General features: G+C 44.3%; 2 protein-coding genes across 2 annotated transcripts in view; both read left to right on the top strand.

Moving 5' to 3' along the window:
* LOC138372420 (kynurenine 3-monooxygenase-like) overlaps window positions 1-17,223 on the top strand; it is a 270,834-nt gene that overhangs the window by 84,500 nt on the left and 169,111 nt on the right. The window lies entirely within an intron of this gene.
* On the top strand, window positions 14,032-15,150 carry LOC123766745 (zinc finger protein 708). Its single transcript, XM_045756088.2, has one exon. It carries the CDS (start codon window positions 14,032-14,034, stop codon window positions 15,148-15,150), a length of 1,119 nt encoding a protein of 372 aa, XP_045612044.1.

Genomic DNA, 17,223 nt, shown 5'->3' with positions numbered 1-17,223 from the left:
CTTATACGAGCTGTGACAACATCTGTTAGTCTACTGACTTTGTTACTTGCCCCATACACATGTTTTACATCACACATATGATTGTGATAAACAATGGACCTGCTAGTTCCAGTTTGCAGTGTTCTACTTTCTTCAAATCCATCCAGGAGTTCTCGTCTAATGACACTTTTAAGGGACCTATTTGATAACTCAAGATTCCGTTCAATACTGTCTTTATTTACTGCAGCCTTAGCAAGGGCGTCAACTTTGTCATGTTCCTGCAGGCCAATGTGAGAAGGAATCTACAACATTTTTATATTTATCCCCTTGTTAAGTATGCTTATTTATCTACGTCTAGCTTCCAAGACAAGCACGTTATTACTTGATTGCAAACTGTTTATTGCTCGTAGTGAGGAAAGGGAGTCGGAAATAATTAAGCTGTCTACTTCAGTGTTGTCAATAATTTCAAGTGCTACCAACTCAGCTTGTATTGTGGATGCTCAGTTACTAACTCTTATATTCCTTTGAATTATGCTGCCATCGGGCTGATGAGCAATAACAGCACTTCCTGCCCTCCCTGTAGCTGTATTGAGTGATCCGTCAGTGTATATGGTCTGTGCAATGTTGTTTTTAGTTTGTATATTGTGAATGTGTTCTATGGTGCTTAATTTAGCAGCAAGCTGAGCATGAGGGTTGTTTGTGATTAGTTTCTTGGTGGGGTATGCAGGGGTCAGGATGTCAAAATGTCAGATGCCGACTTGCACCCTGTTCCCTGCTCCAGCTCTCCACAGCATGGGTCGAGGCGTCCATCCCCAGCTAACCTGCTCTAGGGTCCTCGGAACACAAAGGCTTCAAGAGTTTTAGCTCAGGAAAGAAACTTGTTTGGCTGTCCTTTCTAGGAACAAAAGTGCTATTAATGTAATTTTCTTCGCTTTATCATATTGTACTTCAACTTTATTCCAGTATTTTAAAAAAGTTTCTCCATTTTTTTTTATTAATCAATTACAGTCATGATGCTATTTCTAATATATATTAGAAATATAAAAAATATATAATATATATATAAAAAATATATATTAGTTCCTTTCGAAGACAAGGCGTTTGTTCTGTGCTTTTGAAGTCCATAAGAAAAATAAATCTATTGATCATGCATTCCATTTCCGCGACAGGACAAAAACGGTTTGGCACGTTTTCTATCCAATATTGGATTTCTAGATAGAGCTAGTACTGTACATTGTATGTCTCTATCTTTAAATCTAACAGAATGTTTGTTCTGTAACGCTGCAACTATGTATGTACTGTTCGTAAATAAATTTTTCTGACCAGGGGGAGAAAGATACTGGCAGTATGGGGCGTTAAAGTTTATTGAAGATTAAATTCTGCAGAACATGTAAATATATAAAGTTCAAATATATAAGTAAGTAATTATATAAAGTTTATATTAAACACGGTTTATATTATAGACTTATAACAAAGTTGATATTATATTAAACTTAATATTGAACATGTAAATATATAAAGTTTCCAAATATAAATTAAGTAAATATATAACGTTTATATTAAAATATATAAAGTAAATATATAAAGTAAGAATTAACAGTAACAATTCCAAGTCCGAGGACTAGATTTAACTTAAAAGGTACACCCGTAGTAAGTATGAGACCTTAGCCTATAGTGACATGGAAACTAATTCTGCAGAAACCTAAAGGTTAACTGGTACTAGAATTAAGGCCGAGTGCAAATGTGTAGTAATTATATAACACTAGGATATAACAGGCAGGACACAAAGAATAACTAATAAGTGAGGGACCACATAACACGTAATGTACCCGGCCAAGAGGCCGTAAAAGACCTAATGGATAAGGAGAAGGGGGTGTGACTACAAGTGGGCTTACTAGCACCTAGACTGGGCAAAGTATTAGCTGCGGACAGCGGGACACTTGGGGACCGGCGCTGCACCCCCACCGCAGGCCAGCGGCCGGACCCCCCCCCCCCCCCCCCGAAGGGCGAGTGCCAGCTGGCCGCGTGAGGCACTCAAAGTAGCAGAGCAACAACGTCCCGTCTGACGTAGGATGTGAGCACTACTCTTCCGCCTGCCGTCTGCCATTATTTCTGATGTGGCGAGCCCGTCCCGAGACAGCTGGGTGCGGAGCGTAGTCATCTGAAGTCACGCCTAGCGCCGAGAGGGCAGCGCGTAGGATCCTGGAGAAATCTCGGCTGGTTACAGGAGCGCTTGTAGGATCTGTGCTTGTAGGATCCGAAGAGTGTTGATTCCTGACCATGTAAGCGATACCTGGTTTTGCGAGGGCAGCGGCGAGGGCAGGCGGAGTGAGGCAGAGCCCCATTGTGCGCCCGTATTTATACGGCCCCAAACTGCCGTATAACTTTATTATTATTATTATTACAAACTGACAAACTTTATTATTATAAAGCCATTAATACGCACAGAGTTTCGGGCACCTTGCAGTAAATATGTACTCCGGGAATTGAGTAACTCTCGTAGGTCAGTCTCAAGAAGCGTGGGACTTCACTGGGGACTTTGATCATCCTAATGAGCTTCCCTTAACAATGGAAATACTCTTACCTGGTAGAATAGAGATGACATATTTATTAGTCTGCCATAAAGTTACTGATTACGTTTTCTATTCAGTACACTTGCATATACATATAAAAATTGTGTATTCTATACGTTTATAAGTTAATATAATAATTACAGAGCATTATATATTTTAAAAAATCAAAGCAACAATATAAAAAATCAAATATACAAACAAAATATTATAATTTCTTTTAAACTATTCAAGTATTTTAAAACGATAACATAGAATGTATTGACAACATTGTTTCCTAAATATCACATTACTTGAGCTCTTATGGAGGAGCTGAACACTAGGCTACCGAGGGCCTAGCTCAGAAAATTATTTAAATTTTGGCTGTCCTTTCATTGAAGGGACTAATTATACATCAGGTGTCAGTCTTAGAGTGTTCTATTAAATTAATAAACTTTTGTAACAATAGATAATTTGTAAAGTTTGTTTTGGGTTTTAATAAGGATTCTATGGTTCAAAGACCTCAATGGCGAGCCAGACTATCCGATGCGGTAGTAGTATTATAGAATATATAGCAATGTTATCTATTGTAGATTCTATTGTATTTCTACTGTATTTCTTTATTTATATCTACAAGAGTTCTTACATTCTTCTACAGCCACTAACACGCATAGCGTTTCCGACAAATCTTTAATCCTAATTTTCACCCTATGCTTTCCTCAGAAAGCAGCCCGTAGCAGCTCCCAGGTACCTATTTGCTGCTAAGTGAACAGGGGTATCAGGGTGAAAGAAACTGTCCGTTTGTTTCCGCCTCCGCCGGGGATCGAACCCGGACCTTTAGAACTACGAAACCCAAGCTCTGTCCACTCAGCCGTCAGACCCATATATGTGAGACTATTGTACTCACCTAGTTGTGCTTACGTGGGTTGAGCTTTGACTTATTGGTCCCGCCTCTCAACTGACATTGTATTCATACCGATGATCAAGTGTGGTTTTCGTACACCTATATATTGACCAGACCACACACTTAGAAGGTGAAGGGACGACGACGTTTCGGTCCGTCCTGGACCATTCTCAATCGACTTGAGAATGGTCCAGGACGGTCCTCCTGTGCCAGGTAAGTTACGGGCTCACCATAGCCCGTGCTACTTGCCCCGCTCCTGTGCCAGGTAAGTTACGGGCTCACCATAGCCCCTGCTACTTGCCCCGCTCCTGTGCCAGGTAAGTTACGGGCTCACCATAGCCCGTGCTACTTGCCCCGCTCCTGTGCCAGGTAAGTTACGGGCTCACCATAGCCCGTGCTACTTGGACATTTTGGTGTGAGTAGTTAAATCTAAAACAACAACATGCTTCAATAGATAAATTTTATGTTACGTCGCAATGTCACCAAATAGTGTTATTAAATATTTCCATGTGTATTCCTGCTCAATGGATCCAGACTCCCAGTGAAATAATAAATTAATCACGAAATTGTGATCAAAATGAAGGTATATTAAATAAAGTAACTTATGTTAAGTACTAGAACTTAACTGTTTTGTAAATAGATATATAATTAGTCCTTTCTAGGAAAGGACAGCCAAAAGTTATTTTTCTGAGCTAAGGCCCTCGGTAGCCTTAAGATGAGAGTTGTATAATTTGATTTCACTAGCCAAATGTTTTTATTAAAAAACAAAGCTTAAGGTATACTTTATGGTATATTTTTAAAATATCTCAAATTATTAGAAATTTTTTTAAATTAAATTATTATATATTATATTATTAGTATACATTAATACTTGTATTGTTTATGTTTGCATATTTTGTAGATATTATATCAAATCATAAAAGAAAATAAATATTTCTAGAATTCCTAAAAGAAATAAAAAAAACTACAAAAATAGGGTAAACTATGGTAGAAAAGTATATGAATAACAGTCTCCCCGAAGATTTATTAGATTAGATTAGATTTTTTATTCAGGTAAAGGTACATACATTGAGTTTCATACATAATGTTGGATTTAAAGATAGAGATATTACATGCAATACCTAAAGCCACTAGTACGCACAGCGTTTCGGACAAGGTGAGGTGGGTAAAAAACACTGAGACTAAAACTTAATAGTAATTGAGCTTAAAGTTCTATTACTGAATATAGTAAATTTAAAGATTTGAAACTAATAAAAAAATTAACTTTTGCAGAACATTCCGTAGAAAAATCAGATATAAACTTCATGACTAATTTATTAAAATTTAAAGATAAATGCAAAACTATAGCGGTTTTGAAGATGATAACCATGAAAGGTGGACTTGAATGACAATTACTTTAACATCAACAGATGATGTTCATTCATGATTTATTTATGCATTATACAGTACTTATAGAACACAAGAGCATCTACTCTTAATATTATCAACCTAGCAGTGCAATCTTTTCTACAAACAACTCTTAGCCTTTATAACACCCACTGTCCTAGGCTTACAAAACAAGTCACAAGCAAAAGGCTTAACAATCCTTGGCTTACAAAGGGAATACTGAAATCCATTAACAAAAAACACGACCTTGAGAAGAAGTATAGGTTAGGAATTGTCTCCAAAGAATTCTCAAAGAATTACTCATTATTGCTATCTAAGATAATTAGACGAGCCAAAACTAATTACTACGAAGATAAATTTACTCAAATAAAGAGCAACATTAAACAAACTTGGAGCACAATTTCACAAATATTGGGATCAAAGAAATCTTTAAATAACAAACCGACTCTCCTGTCTAATAACGATGGTCAGCTTTCAGCCTCTGATTCTGCTATTGAGTTTAATAGGTTCTTCTCTTCCATTGGTTCATCCCTTGCAAATGATATTCCTTCTTCCAGTACTGACATTAAGGACTATCTTACAGGTAACTATCCACAGTCTCTGTACCTAAAGCCTATTAACTCCACTGACGTCAATGAGATAATCCTTTCCCTTAAAACCAAGTCTGGTGCCCTTGAGGAGATACCAACTTTAATTTACAAAAAAGCCTCCAGATCTTTAGCCCCTGCTATTGCTTTGCTCTTCAACAAGTCACTTGAACTCCAAACCTTTCCAGATATTCTAAAAAAAGCGAGAGTAACGCCTGTCCACAAATGTGGTGACCCCACAGATGTTAACAACTACAGACCTATATCAATCCTGCCAAACTTGTCAAAAATCTTTGAAAAACTTATATACAAGCAGCTTTACTCATATCTAGCCAAACTCAATATACTTAGCCCTTGCCAATATGGCTTCAGACCCAAAAAAAGCACTAACGATGCACTTATTAGTATGCTTAACTTGATTCATACAGCTCTTGATAAAAAGGAGTTCCCTGTTGGGTTATTTGTGGACCTGCGTAAAGCTTTTGATACTGTCAACCACCATAACCTTCTTCTTAAATTACATCATTATGGAGTCAGAGGACACTCCCTACAATACCTCGAGTCCTACCTTACTGACAGGCTCCAATATGTTTCTGTGAATAATACAATTTCTCCCACCCTACCCATCAACATTGGTGTTCCTCAGGGCAGCATACTTGGCCCTCTCCTCTTTCTCATCTACATTAATGACCTTCCAAATGCCTCCCAACACCTCAAACCAATTCTATTTGCTGACGACACAACCTTCATTTACTCCAGTCCTGACCCTCTTGCTCTAAATGCCACAGTAAATACTGAGCTAAATAAAGTCCATCTTTGGCTAACTGCCAACAAACTCACCCTTAACATTGACAAAACCTTCTATATTCTGTTTGGCAATAAATCCTCTAGTCTTATAAATCTCAAAATAAACAATACCCAAATTTGTAACAAATTAGATGGCAAATTCCTTGGCATTCTCATTGACCACAAGCTGAATTTCCAGGGACACATTCTAAATATATCAAAAAAAGTTTCAAAAACTGTGGGCATTCTTTCTAAGATCAGATATTATGTACCACGCCCTGCCCTGGTGACTCTCTATTACTCCCTTATCTATCCTTATCTCAACTATGGTATTTGTGCTTGGGGTTCTACTACCCAAAATCACTTACGTCCTCTAATTACCCAACACAAAGCCGCTATTAGAACAATATCCAACTCTGGCCCCAGACATCACTCGGTACCCCTACTCAAATCTCTTAATATGTTAGATATTAAGTCACTGCACATTCTCTCATGTGTATTATACATATATAAAACGCTAAACTATAATGCCAATCCTGATCTTAAAAGCTTCATAGAAGGTTGTAACAGAACCCATGAGCACCACACCAGAAATAAATACAGTTTTGATATTCCTAGAGTACGCCTTAATCAAACTAGAAATGCTCTGCAAATCAAGGGGCCCAGAATGTGGAATGACCTTCCCAACCATGTTAAAGACTGTACCTCTCTCAACCAGTTTAAGATAAAAACTAAACACTACCTAATAAATTCCCTGTAATCTACCTCACTCTTCTATTGTCAACCCATGTCTGTTATTTTCTTTTTTTTTTTTTTTTTTTTAATCAACACTGTTTGTCAACCTTTTGTATTTGTGCTGCTTTTTCAGTCATGTTCCCCCTTTTTTTTTATCTTTATTTGTATTTGTTCTCAACATCTTTTATTCTTTATGCTCAATTAGTATTAAGTTCTAGATATTAATGTTTTCTTGCCCGAAACGCATTGCGTAATAGTGGCTTTAGGCATTGTATGTACTAGCTCTATCTATATATCAATCCATTAATGTAACATCACTTGTATGTATATACCTTACCTGAATAAACATCTGAATCTGAATCTGAAAACCTAACTCAGGTAGTACTTATTTCTACAAAACACCTTTAATCCTAACCGGTCCTCACAAATGGAAATTAATCTGGTTGAAGAAATGTGGTGCGTAGTGTACCGCAAGGTTCTATCTGGAGGCCAATTCCTGTGACACAATATTGATATTGTGAGTAATGCGATGATGATGAAGATTAAGCCACCCAAAAGGTGGCACGGGCATGAATAGCCCGTAAGTGGTGGCCATTTTCAACCATTACCAGAATCAATAGATGATACTGGAGATATTTGGAGATGTGACTGCAGCCTGCGTGACGGGAGATGTCTCCCGAGTGAGTAATGTAAGAAGGTGACTGATATATATTACAGTTTAGCCACAGTTGAGGAACCAAAGAAAACGATTGTAACACAGGAACGCAAGCGACCGATACTATCATAACAACAGCCATTACCAGCATCAAACATGGTTTTGGGCGGGAAGGTCGGCCATCTTGGCGCGCGGATTGAACGCTCCTGGCTGGACTTTCTTTCCACACCTTACCTGGAACTCATCTTTAATTCAGCTGGCTTCTTTGGGCCAGTGTGTGCTCACTGCAGCTACCCAGGGGCTCACAGGACCGGGGGAGGCCGGAGCCTCCCAAATGGACGCCTCCCCGAGCGGGGGCGCCATGGATGTTGACAGCAAGTCCCAGAGAGGAAAACGTCTGCTAGAAGATGAGTCGGCTGATGCTGCCCCAGAGCGAGATGCTAAGAGGATATCCTCCCCTTCAGAAGACCTTAGTCTTGTGGTACCCCGTTCCTCGTTTGTGGTAGTCCTAATCCAGTCAGAATCAGGTCAGTGCGTCTTTGCAAATCCTCGTACCTTAGGTGCAGCAATCGAGGCTTCCGTATTGTGGCCACATTGCCTGCCTGAGACCATACGTACCCTGGGTAGGGGTGCAGCACTCAAGCTACATATCAGAAAGGAGGCTCTATCACACATCTGTGTATCCGACATTAATAAGTTGGGGGACTGGCCTGTCAGGTGCCGACAGGTATTGTCGCAGGAGGAGGAGTCTCGGGCCCGGTATGGGAAGATTGGCCCAATTGACCAGAGTGTAGATGTGGATGACATCCAGGCCGCTCTGCAGGTATTAGGGGGTGCATCAGTGAGATTATTGGAAGTTACCAGGATTCGCGGAGCAGCAGGGCCGACATCCATGGTCCGTGTAAAGTTCGATGGGCACCTCCCTGACCGAGTGGCACTACACAGGACCTCGTATCAGGTTCAGCCCTACAATTTCCCTGTTTTACGATGTTACGCTTGTCATCTATTGGGCCACAGTCGCCTGACCTGCCGTAATACAGCACGGTGTGCAAACTGCGGCAAAACTGGCCATTCAGACAGAGATGACGGTGGGTGCTCTGCTGCACCCCGCTGCTTTTTATGCCATGGCCATCATAAGGTTACGTCTAAGAGTTGCCCTGTATATCTTGAGGCCCTCCAGTTGGACATCGATCACAAAACAGCGGGGACACCTCGACATGAGCTGTTCCAGAAGTTGCGTACCCTCAATCAGCCTATCGCTTCTTCTCGCCTCCAGGTTCCCCCTGGTCGGGCCTCTTCACAAGTAGGAACTAGCAGACGCTCTTGCCTGTCCCAGTCACATGCCACATACGCCCAGGTTGCTAATCGATTTTCCCTCCTGGGTAGCCTTGACACTGACGGAAACTCATCCACGGATACAGACATGGACGCTCAGTCTCGGCCGGAGCCTAGCACTCGTCACCCTCCTGCCTTTCCTCAAAGAAGCCAACACCGGCGTCGTCGACACACCCATCGATCAGGAGGTACTGCTCCAACAGACAGCCCTGATGATCCTCTGGTCCCCCAGGCACTTTCCGAAGGGATTGTGACACCGGGGGAACATGAGGCCCAGAGTGAGGCTCCCACCAGTCGCAGACGCCGTCAAGAGAGTTCGCGAGCCGACCACCGCTTCCGTCAGGCAGAGAGAAACATAGATCAACATCCTCTTGACTGGAAGTCATTGATACCACATATTTTACTTACTTTGTATGAAGGTTTTATGGCTTTTTCTAGTGGTTCCCCCTTTGGAGACGTCTGTGCACTGGTGGTCAAAAAGTTAGCTGTTGTATTTCAGGGATAATGGCGCCCCATCCTGAGAATACTGTGGTGTTTTGGAATGCCCGCTCCCTTTTTAAGAAGACGCAATTTTTACGCAATTTTATCGCCAGCGCACCACCGTTGATCGTGGGACTCTGTGAGACTTGGCTTACAGACGATCTTTCCTTCACAGTGCCGGGGTATTCTGTCTATAGACAAGATCGGCCAGTACGGGGTGGAGGGGGACTTGCCCTCTTGGTCAGGGACTCAGTTCCCAGCTCCTTGCTCCGGATTCACTCCTTCCCGGGTGGACATTTAGAATTCTTGGCAGTGAAGGTCGCCCTCTCCCATGGGTGGGGCACCTTTGGAGTTCTGTATAACCCCTGTCTACCGGTAACGAAGAAGGAACTAGAACACTATTTTGGTCAGATCACAGACACCTGCCTCGTCATGGGTGACTTTAACGCTCGGCACTCATCATGGCAACCCATGCTATCGGGTCGCCACCACAACATGGCTGGCCGAACCCTATTTCAGTTTCTCCTTGACTCCCCAGACCTCTCCTTACTGACGCCGCCAGGTTTGGGAACTCGGATAGACCCGCTAAATGGCCATACTTCAACACTCGATCTTTGCATTGGAAGAGGCCCCTTCACGATGGCGCAGATATGGACCGGGCCGTACCTGGGTAGTGATCACCTGCCCATCGTCATCTCCTTCGGGGGCACTGTTCGTCCTGCTCTGACCTCCCGTAGATCCAAATGGATCTTCTCGGAAGAGGGGTGGCATGGCTATGAGGCGGATGACTGGTTGACCCTTCCCCCAGTTACTGCAGATCTCCATGGGTCAGCAGATGCTCTCTCCGAGTCCCTCTTCAGTGTAGGCTCTCGGCATTTCAGGAGGACTAGTGGCCAGACAACCAATCCTTCCCGCCGTGGGGCACCGTGGTGGACTCCTGAATGTCGGCAGGCAGTACTGGACCGGCGACGTGCGTGGAATTCGTGGCGGCGCCACCCTACTCCACTGCAGCGGCAGACCTTCCGCAGGGCGGACGCCAGGTGTAGACAAACAGTCCTCCTTGCCAAACGCAAGGCCTGGGCTAATTACTGTGCCTCTCTCCGATTCGACTCCTCCTCTGCGGGAGCCTGGGCCTTTGTTCGTAAGATGACAGGTAGGTACTCCCGGCCTACCATCCCACTCAGAGACCCCAGTGGTAATGGGGGCCTAGGGGAAGTACAAATAGCCGAACTCTTGGCTGACCACTTTGAAGATGTTTACCGTTCCCCGCTCCTCTCTGTGAGTTCCATAGGTTGGGGCTCCCGACAGGGTATAGGACTAGCTCAGGACCTGGATCGCCCATTTACATCTGTTGAGCTGAAGGACGCTCTGTCACTCTCTAAGTCGGGCACTATGCCAGGGATAGACAACGTCCCATATGAATTTGTTCGGAGGGCACCCAAGAGCTTTCAGTCCCACCTCCTTTACTTCTACAACGCCTGCTGGTCCTCTGGTGTCTTCCCTGCCCCTTGGAAACACGCCATTCTTCTACCATTGGCCAAGTCAGGGAAGGATCCGTCTGTCCCGACTTCATATCGGCCCATAAGTTTGCTTCCATGTCTCGGGAAACTGATGGAACGTCTTGTTCACACCCGGCTACAATGGGTGGTGGAAACCTCAGGTCTCCTACCTGAGGGTATCAGTGGATTTCGGCCGGGAAGAAGCACGATGGACTGCCTCCTCTCCTTGGAACATCGAATAATGGACACTTATCGACGGAGAAGAGTGCTCCTTGCAGCATTCTTCGATATCAAGAGTGCATTTGACTCTGCTTCTCATTCTGCTGTCCTTCAGAGTCTGGCTCGACTAGGTCTCTCGGGTCCGGCGTTAAGGTGGTTCCAAAACTATCTACAGGGCCGCTCATTCAAAGTGGCGGTTGGTGGAGTCGTCTCTACGTCCCGCCCTGTCTCGCGTGGTGTCCCTCAGGGAGCGATTCTGAGCCCACTACTATTCTCTATTCTTCTGTCTGATCTCCCTGTATTCCGGGGGGTCCAGGTTTTAGCCTATGCCGATGACGTAACCCTCGTGGCGGATGGTGACACTCTCCTAGAGGCACAAGGCTCCCTGCAAAATGCCGTGACTGTGTTCTCAGCAATTGTGCTGGGGAAGGGGCTCTCCATTAACCCTGTGAAAAGTTGCGTCATGAGCTTCACCTGGACCCGCCTACCAGACCAGCCAGTGGTGACCCTCGGGGGCTGTCGTCTCCCGATCGCTACCGAACACAGGTGGCTGGGGGTCGTTCTAGATGGCCCTCGGCTGACGTGGAGGCACCATGTCGACTACCTTCGGGCCTCATGCCTTCGTCGCGTGAACATCATGAAACGGGTCTCTGGTGCGGCTTGGGGGGCTTCACGGGAGTCGCTCCTAGCTCTCTACAAGGTCTTTATTCGTAGCAAGATCATGTATGCGAGTGAAGTCTATGGCTCAGCAGCAGCATCTGTCTTGGCAAGGCTGGATCCCATTCAAAATGGTGCCCTTCGCTCAGCGTTAGGAGCTATGCCCTCCTCGCCAGTTCTTTCCCTTCATGCCGAGTCGGGGCTATGGCCCCTGAGCTTTCAACGTCTTCTCGCCCACTGCCGCCAACTTCAACGGATAGTGCGTCTCCCTGCTACCCATCCACTTACTCGCCTCCAGCTCGAGGCCAACTGGTGGAATGTGCCGGCTGGACACTCCAGACGTCGTCAATTGCCTTTCGTCGTCCGGGCCTTGGATGCATATTCACAGTTTTCCCTTCCCGTCCCTGTACTCATCCCCGGCCCGATCATCTCACCTGTGCCTCCGTGGGCAGAAGAGATCATTCGAGTTTCTGTCGACTTTTCCAAGCCTCCTCGTCGGAAGAGAGATTTAGAGGGTTTGGCCCCTTTAATTTTTGCAGACCTACGAGCCTCCTTATACTCTGGATACTTAGAGGTTTACACGGATGGGTCCCGCAAAGATCAGCCACCATCTACATCTGCGGCAGCATACTTTGCTCCTTTTTCTTTCTGTCAGACGTGGAAACTCTCCCCTGCTCATTCGTGCCTGGCCGGGGAATTGTTTGCAATCTTACTAGCCTTACGACTCCTTCGACAAGTTTCAGGGCCCTCTGCAGTGGTTATCTACGTGGACTCAATCACAGCCCTACATCTGATATCATCTCGGCGTCCACGAGTCCATCGTCATACTGTGTCACAGATCCGTGGAGAACTGCTGTCATACTCTGTTACTCCAGGTTGGTCCATCTATCTCCAATGGGTTCCGTCACATGTCGGTATTAAAGGCAATGAGGTAGCCGACGCAGCAGCAGGGATGGCGCATGCTCTCCATGACACTACAAATGTGCCTCTAGACCTTTCCGAAATTCTCCCGCAACTCCGGGCGGCTTGCCTCGTGAGTTGGGAGGCAATGATGGAGCCAGCACTCAGGTCCTCCTCTTTGGCGGGTCTACGGGAGGATTCCTCCCCGCGTCCATGGACTCGTCATCATTCTCGACTCCTCGACACTGCCATCACTCGTCTCCGGATTGGGCACACTTGCCTGGCCGCACATCTCCATCGTCTACGGCTGGTAGATTCCCCATATTGCCAGTGGTGTCCGACCCAGGAGGATACAGTGGAGCACCTTCTACTTCACTGCCCTCGATTTCATAGCGCTCGCGTCAGACTACAGAGTTCCGTTCGTAGGCTGAATATTCCCCGCCTCACAGTTCCCGTTCTCCTTGACGGGGCAGGTGCGAGAGACGAAGACGTCCGTCATGACATCCTTCGCCATACCTTCCGCTTCATCCGTCATGTCCGCGGCCTGAAGAGACTGTAAAATTTGTCGCCTGAGGAGATTGTAGGGTCTATGGCCTGAAGAGACTATAGGGGCCCCATCCCTTCGCTATTTCCCGGTATCGGGCAGCCGGGGCGCATCCGATCCCACGATCGTCGTCGCCCCTAAATCAACACAACAACAACAGCATCAAACATGGCAGACAACACTACTTAAGACTCCTGGTTCATGCTTGACGACGAGAGCTCACCTGCTCCCCCTGAGCAACACGTCACCACATTTTGACCATTGGGTCTTGATGCTGCTGTCAGCCATTCCTCTTCAACGGCCCAGTTCGATACCAGGCTCCCTTGAAGGTCACTGGAAGACGTGTTTGCCCAACTGGGCTTGAGTTTAGGAGGAGCCATCGTGCGTGAGAGTGCCGTTAAGCGGCGACATTGTTCCACTACCAGAGTTACAGGACGCCTGACGCCTTATGGTCTGGGGGTCCATAGTCTTCCAGCTGGTTCTCTGTGTGGGGGTGTCCCTCGCCTCCCTCTGGGGGACGCCTCGGATCGCCAAGTATCTCCTCACAGCCTTTTTTTTTTTATCTTCCGTAAGGCTCAGTAGTCTTCCATTACCCGCAAGGCTTCCTGTTGTTCCTATCACCAGAACGCTTGGGCACATCCAGCACTAGTGCTCTCCTGGTCCCTAGATCAGCAACCACAATGGCGGACAACACTGCTTAATTATTCTACCCAGCTGCAGTGTTGTGTCTCAAGGAAATCCCCAAGTCACAAAGACAATTCCAGCAGTCATTAGGAGTAGATAACTGCCACGCAATCTCTATGAATCATAAATAAGATGACGAATCCTGACGAGTGCCCAGTATGTGGGAAGAGATTTAACTCTCTAGAAGATATTAAGAAGCACATGGCTGAACATACAGGGGATAAACCTCATGAGTGTCCAGAGTGTGGGAAAAGATTCAGTCGACCTTGTCATGTGAAGCAACACATGGTTGTGCATACAGGGGATAAACCTTTTGAATGTCCAGTGTGTGGGAAAAGATTCAGTCGTCGAGGAGAAGTGATGCAGCACATAGTTGTGCATACGACAGATAAGCCTCATGAATGTCCTGAGTGCGGGAAAAGATTCAGTCAACTTCGTCATGTGAAGACACATATGGTTGTTCATACAGGGGATAAACCTCATGAATGTCCAGAGTGTGGGAAAAAATTCAGTCGTGTTGGAAGTATGAAAACTCACATGGTTGTACATACTAGGGATAAACCTCATGAATGTCCAGAATGTGGGAAAAGATTCAGTCTACTTGGAAGTATGAAAACTCACATGGTTGTGCATACGGGGGATAAACCACATGAGTGTCCAGAGTGTGGGAAGAGATTTAGTCTGCTTCGATATGTGAAGATACACATGGTTGTGCATACAGAGGATAAACCTCATGAGTGTCTCATATGTGGGAAAAGATTCAGCCGTCGTGGAGAGGTGAAGCAGCACATGGTTGTGCATACGGGAGATAAACCACATGAGTGTCCAGAATGTGGGAAAAGATTCAGTCTACTTGGACATGTGAAGACACACATGACTGTGCATACAACAGATAAACCTCATGAGTGTTTAGAGTGTGGGAAAAGATTCAATCGTCGTGGAGAGGTGAAACAGCACATGATTTTGCATAGAGATGATAAACCTTATGAGTGTCCAGAGTGTGGAAAAAGGTTCAATCAACTTGGAAGTATGATGTCTCACATGATGGTGCATACAGGCCAGAAACCTTTTGAATGTGCCGAGTGTGGGAGAAGATTCAGAGAACGTAGCCACATAATTACTCACATGTTAGTGCATACAGATGATAAGCCTCACGAGTGTCTGGAGTGTGGAAAAAGATATAAGCACCGTCACAGTTTGAGAAATCACATCTTACTATTACATTCAGGTGATAAACCTGATTTGGCTTAGTATCCTGTGCTGTTAAGAAATGTCTTGGCAAACCCAATTATTTTTAAAAGTCTCCACCTGTAGTGTATGTTGGATAAATTTTGTGTATTACTCATTCACACACTTTAGTATTGTATCAGATACACACCAAGACATTACCTTTTCACTAATCCATAATGCTGTTTGGAAACTGTGAGCTTCGTCTTAAAAAATAACGTGTTATATCAGTTGGACATCTTACAAAGGTATTTTTGTGTTCATTATTTGTGTGTGAAATATACTTGGCCATGAAATGCAAAACTCTGCAACTTTATGCAACAAAGCTCTCTGGTATTTAAGTTATATTTTAGTAATATAATAATAATAATAATGCTAATTTATAAAGGCAAAATAAATACATACATTCACACACTAGATACAAGAACAGTGGTGGATTCCTAGGCAAGACAAATATAATGCCTGAGGCCACTGATGCACAGAGCATTTCTGTCATCATCTGTTCTGTAGTCAAAGTTATATGCTCTTCATAAGACCACGCAAGCACCTGGGAAGCTATGATAATAGATTGATTCATTTTGTTCTAATATTATGCACCCTATAATCATCCCTTGGCCAGTAGTGGAAAAAGTTTACAGAGGCACATAATGGGCTCAGGAACTGAACCCCCCAAAAAATTTAACAATGCACATAAAAATCTTGTGAAGCTAGTTATAGTTTAGCTGCACCGTCTCCCCGGCTTGGCGCCTTCTTTTGATAATTACTTATTAGTTATAGTTTAAAGCATAAACTGTATATACTGTATATGTCAGTTTGTCATTTATAGCATAAATGGTTATGAAAGTAGTCCACAATTGTCTACAAAGAGCAATATACATCTGTAGTTGCACTTTGAAATCACATTACCATGATGTATCAATGAGAAAGTTAGTAGAAACCCTGAGGAGGATTCGAACCCACTCACTTGGTACTCCCAAGATAGTGCCCTTGTCTACTACTACACAACACGGTCAAAGGCAATGCAACCTGGGATTCAGCTGAATTCACTAGAAGTCCTGAGGCCACCAACTGGAGTCCAAACCAGGGGTTATAGGTTATCTTGAGATGATTTCGGGGCTTTAGCGTCCCCGCAGCCCGGTCCTCAACCAGGCCTCTACCCCCAGGAAGCAGCCCGTGACAGCTGACTAACACCCAGGTACCTATTTTACTGCTAGGTAACAGGGGCATAGGGTGAAAGAAACTCTGCCCATTGTTTCTCGCCGGCGCCCGGGATCGAACCCGGGACCACAGGATCACAAGTCCAGCGTGCTGTCTGCTCGGCCGACCGGCTCCCCGGGTTTCACACATTGCCCCCCCCCCCCTCGTGTTTTCTGGCTTGTGGTCAAGGCGTTCCCCTCCAAACGCTTCTCATCAATTGCACTATGAAATCACATTAACGTGATGTATTATTTTTTCCTACATCTGTAGTGGACCAGTTACACAGTTACTAATCATGTTTCACACTCATCCAATGGGCAGCAAATGTGGGGAGTTTACAAGTCATATGCATGCACTACTTACAGGAAGGAAACATTGGCTATTTGGCTAAGATTTCTGTAGTACATCATATTGAATGAAATACAGAATACACTGTACTCAGATTCATTTCTTGAACATTCATAATACTGTAGTTATCTCTGATTTCTGTGATTTGTTCATGTTCAATTTCTTAAAGTTCTGATGAAAATTTACATTTAGTTGGACCTACTGCAGCAGGTGGTGCAGACTCCTAGAGGTACTTATAACCGAGCCTAAACCTAGTAGTAGTAGTTGTCATGTCCAGAAGTCTGCAGACCTTATTGGATGACTTATTGGATATTGAGTATGTGGCTGCTCCTGCTTCATAGTACTGTATGATGATAGATGTTAATTAAGACTCAAAAATCATAATTTTCAAAGAAAAAGCAAAGCTTAATAGTTTTTAAATCCCATTTAGGTACTTTAAGAATTTTTTTTAGAAATATAAATTTATCTGAACAAATCCACAAGCGCCTTGTCGAAGGTTCACACGTATGCACTGAGTATTCCCAGACGGCCCTTAGTCAACTGTACCACGAC

This window comes from Procambarus clarkii, chromosome 5 (assembly GCF_040958095.1).
Source record: "Procambarus clarkii isolate CNS0578487 chromosome 5, FALCON_Pclarkii_2.0, whole genome shotgun sequence".
NCBI classification, from domain to species: Eukaryota; Metazoa; Arthropoda; class Malacostraca; order Decapoda; family Cambaridae; genus Procambarus; species Procambarus clarkii.
The sequence above is the reverse complement of the archived record's forward strand: the minus strand, read 5'-3'. Positions and strand labels throughout refer to the sequence as shown.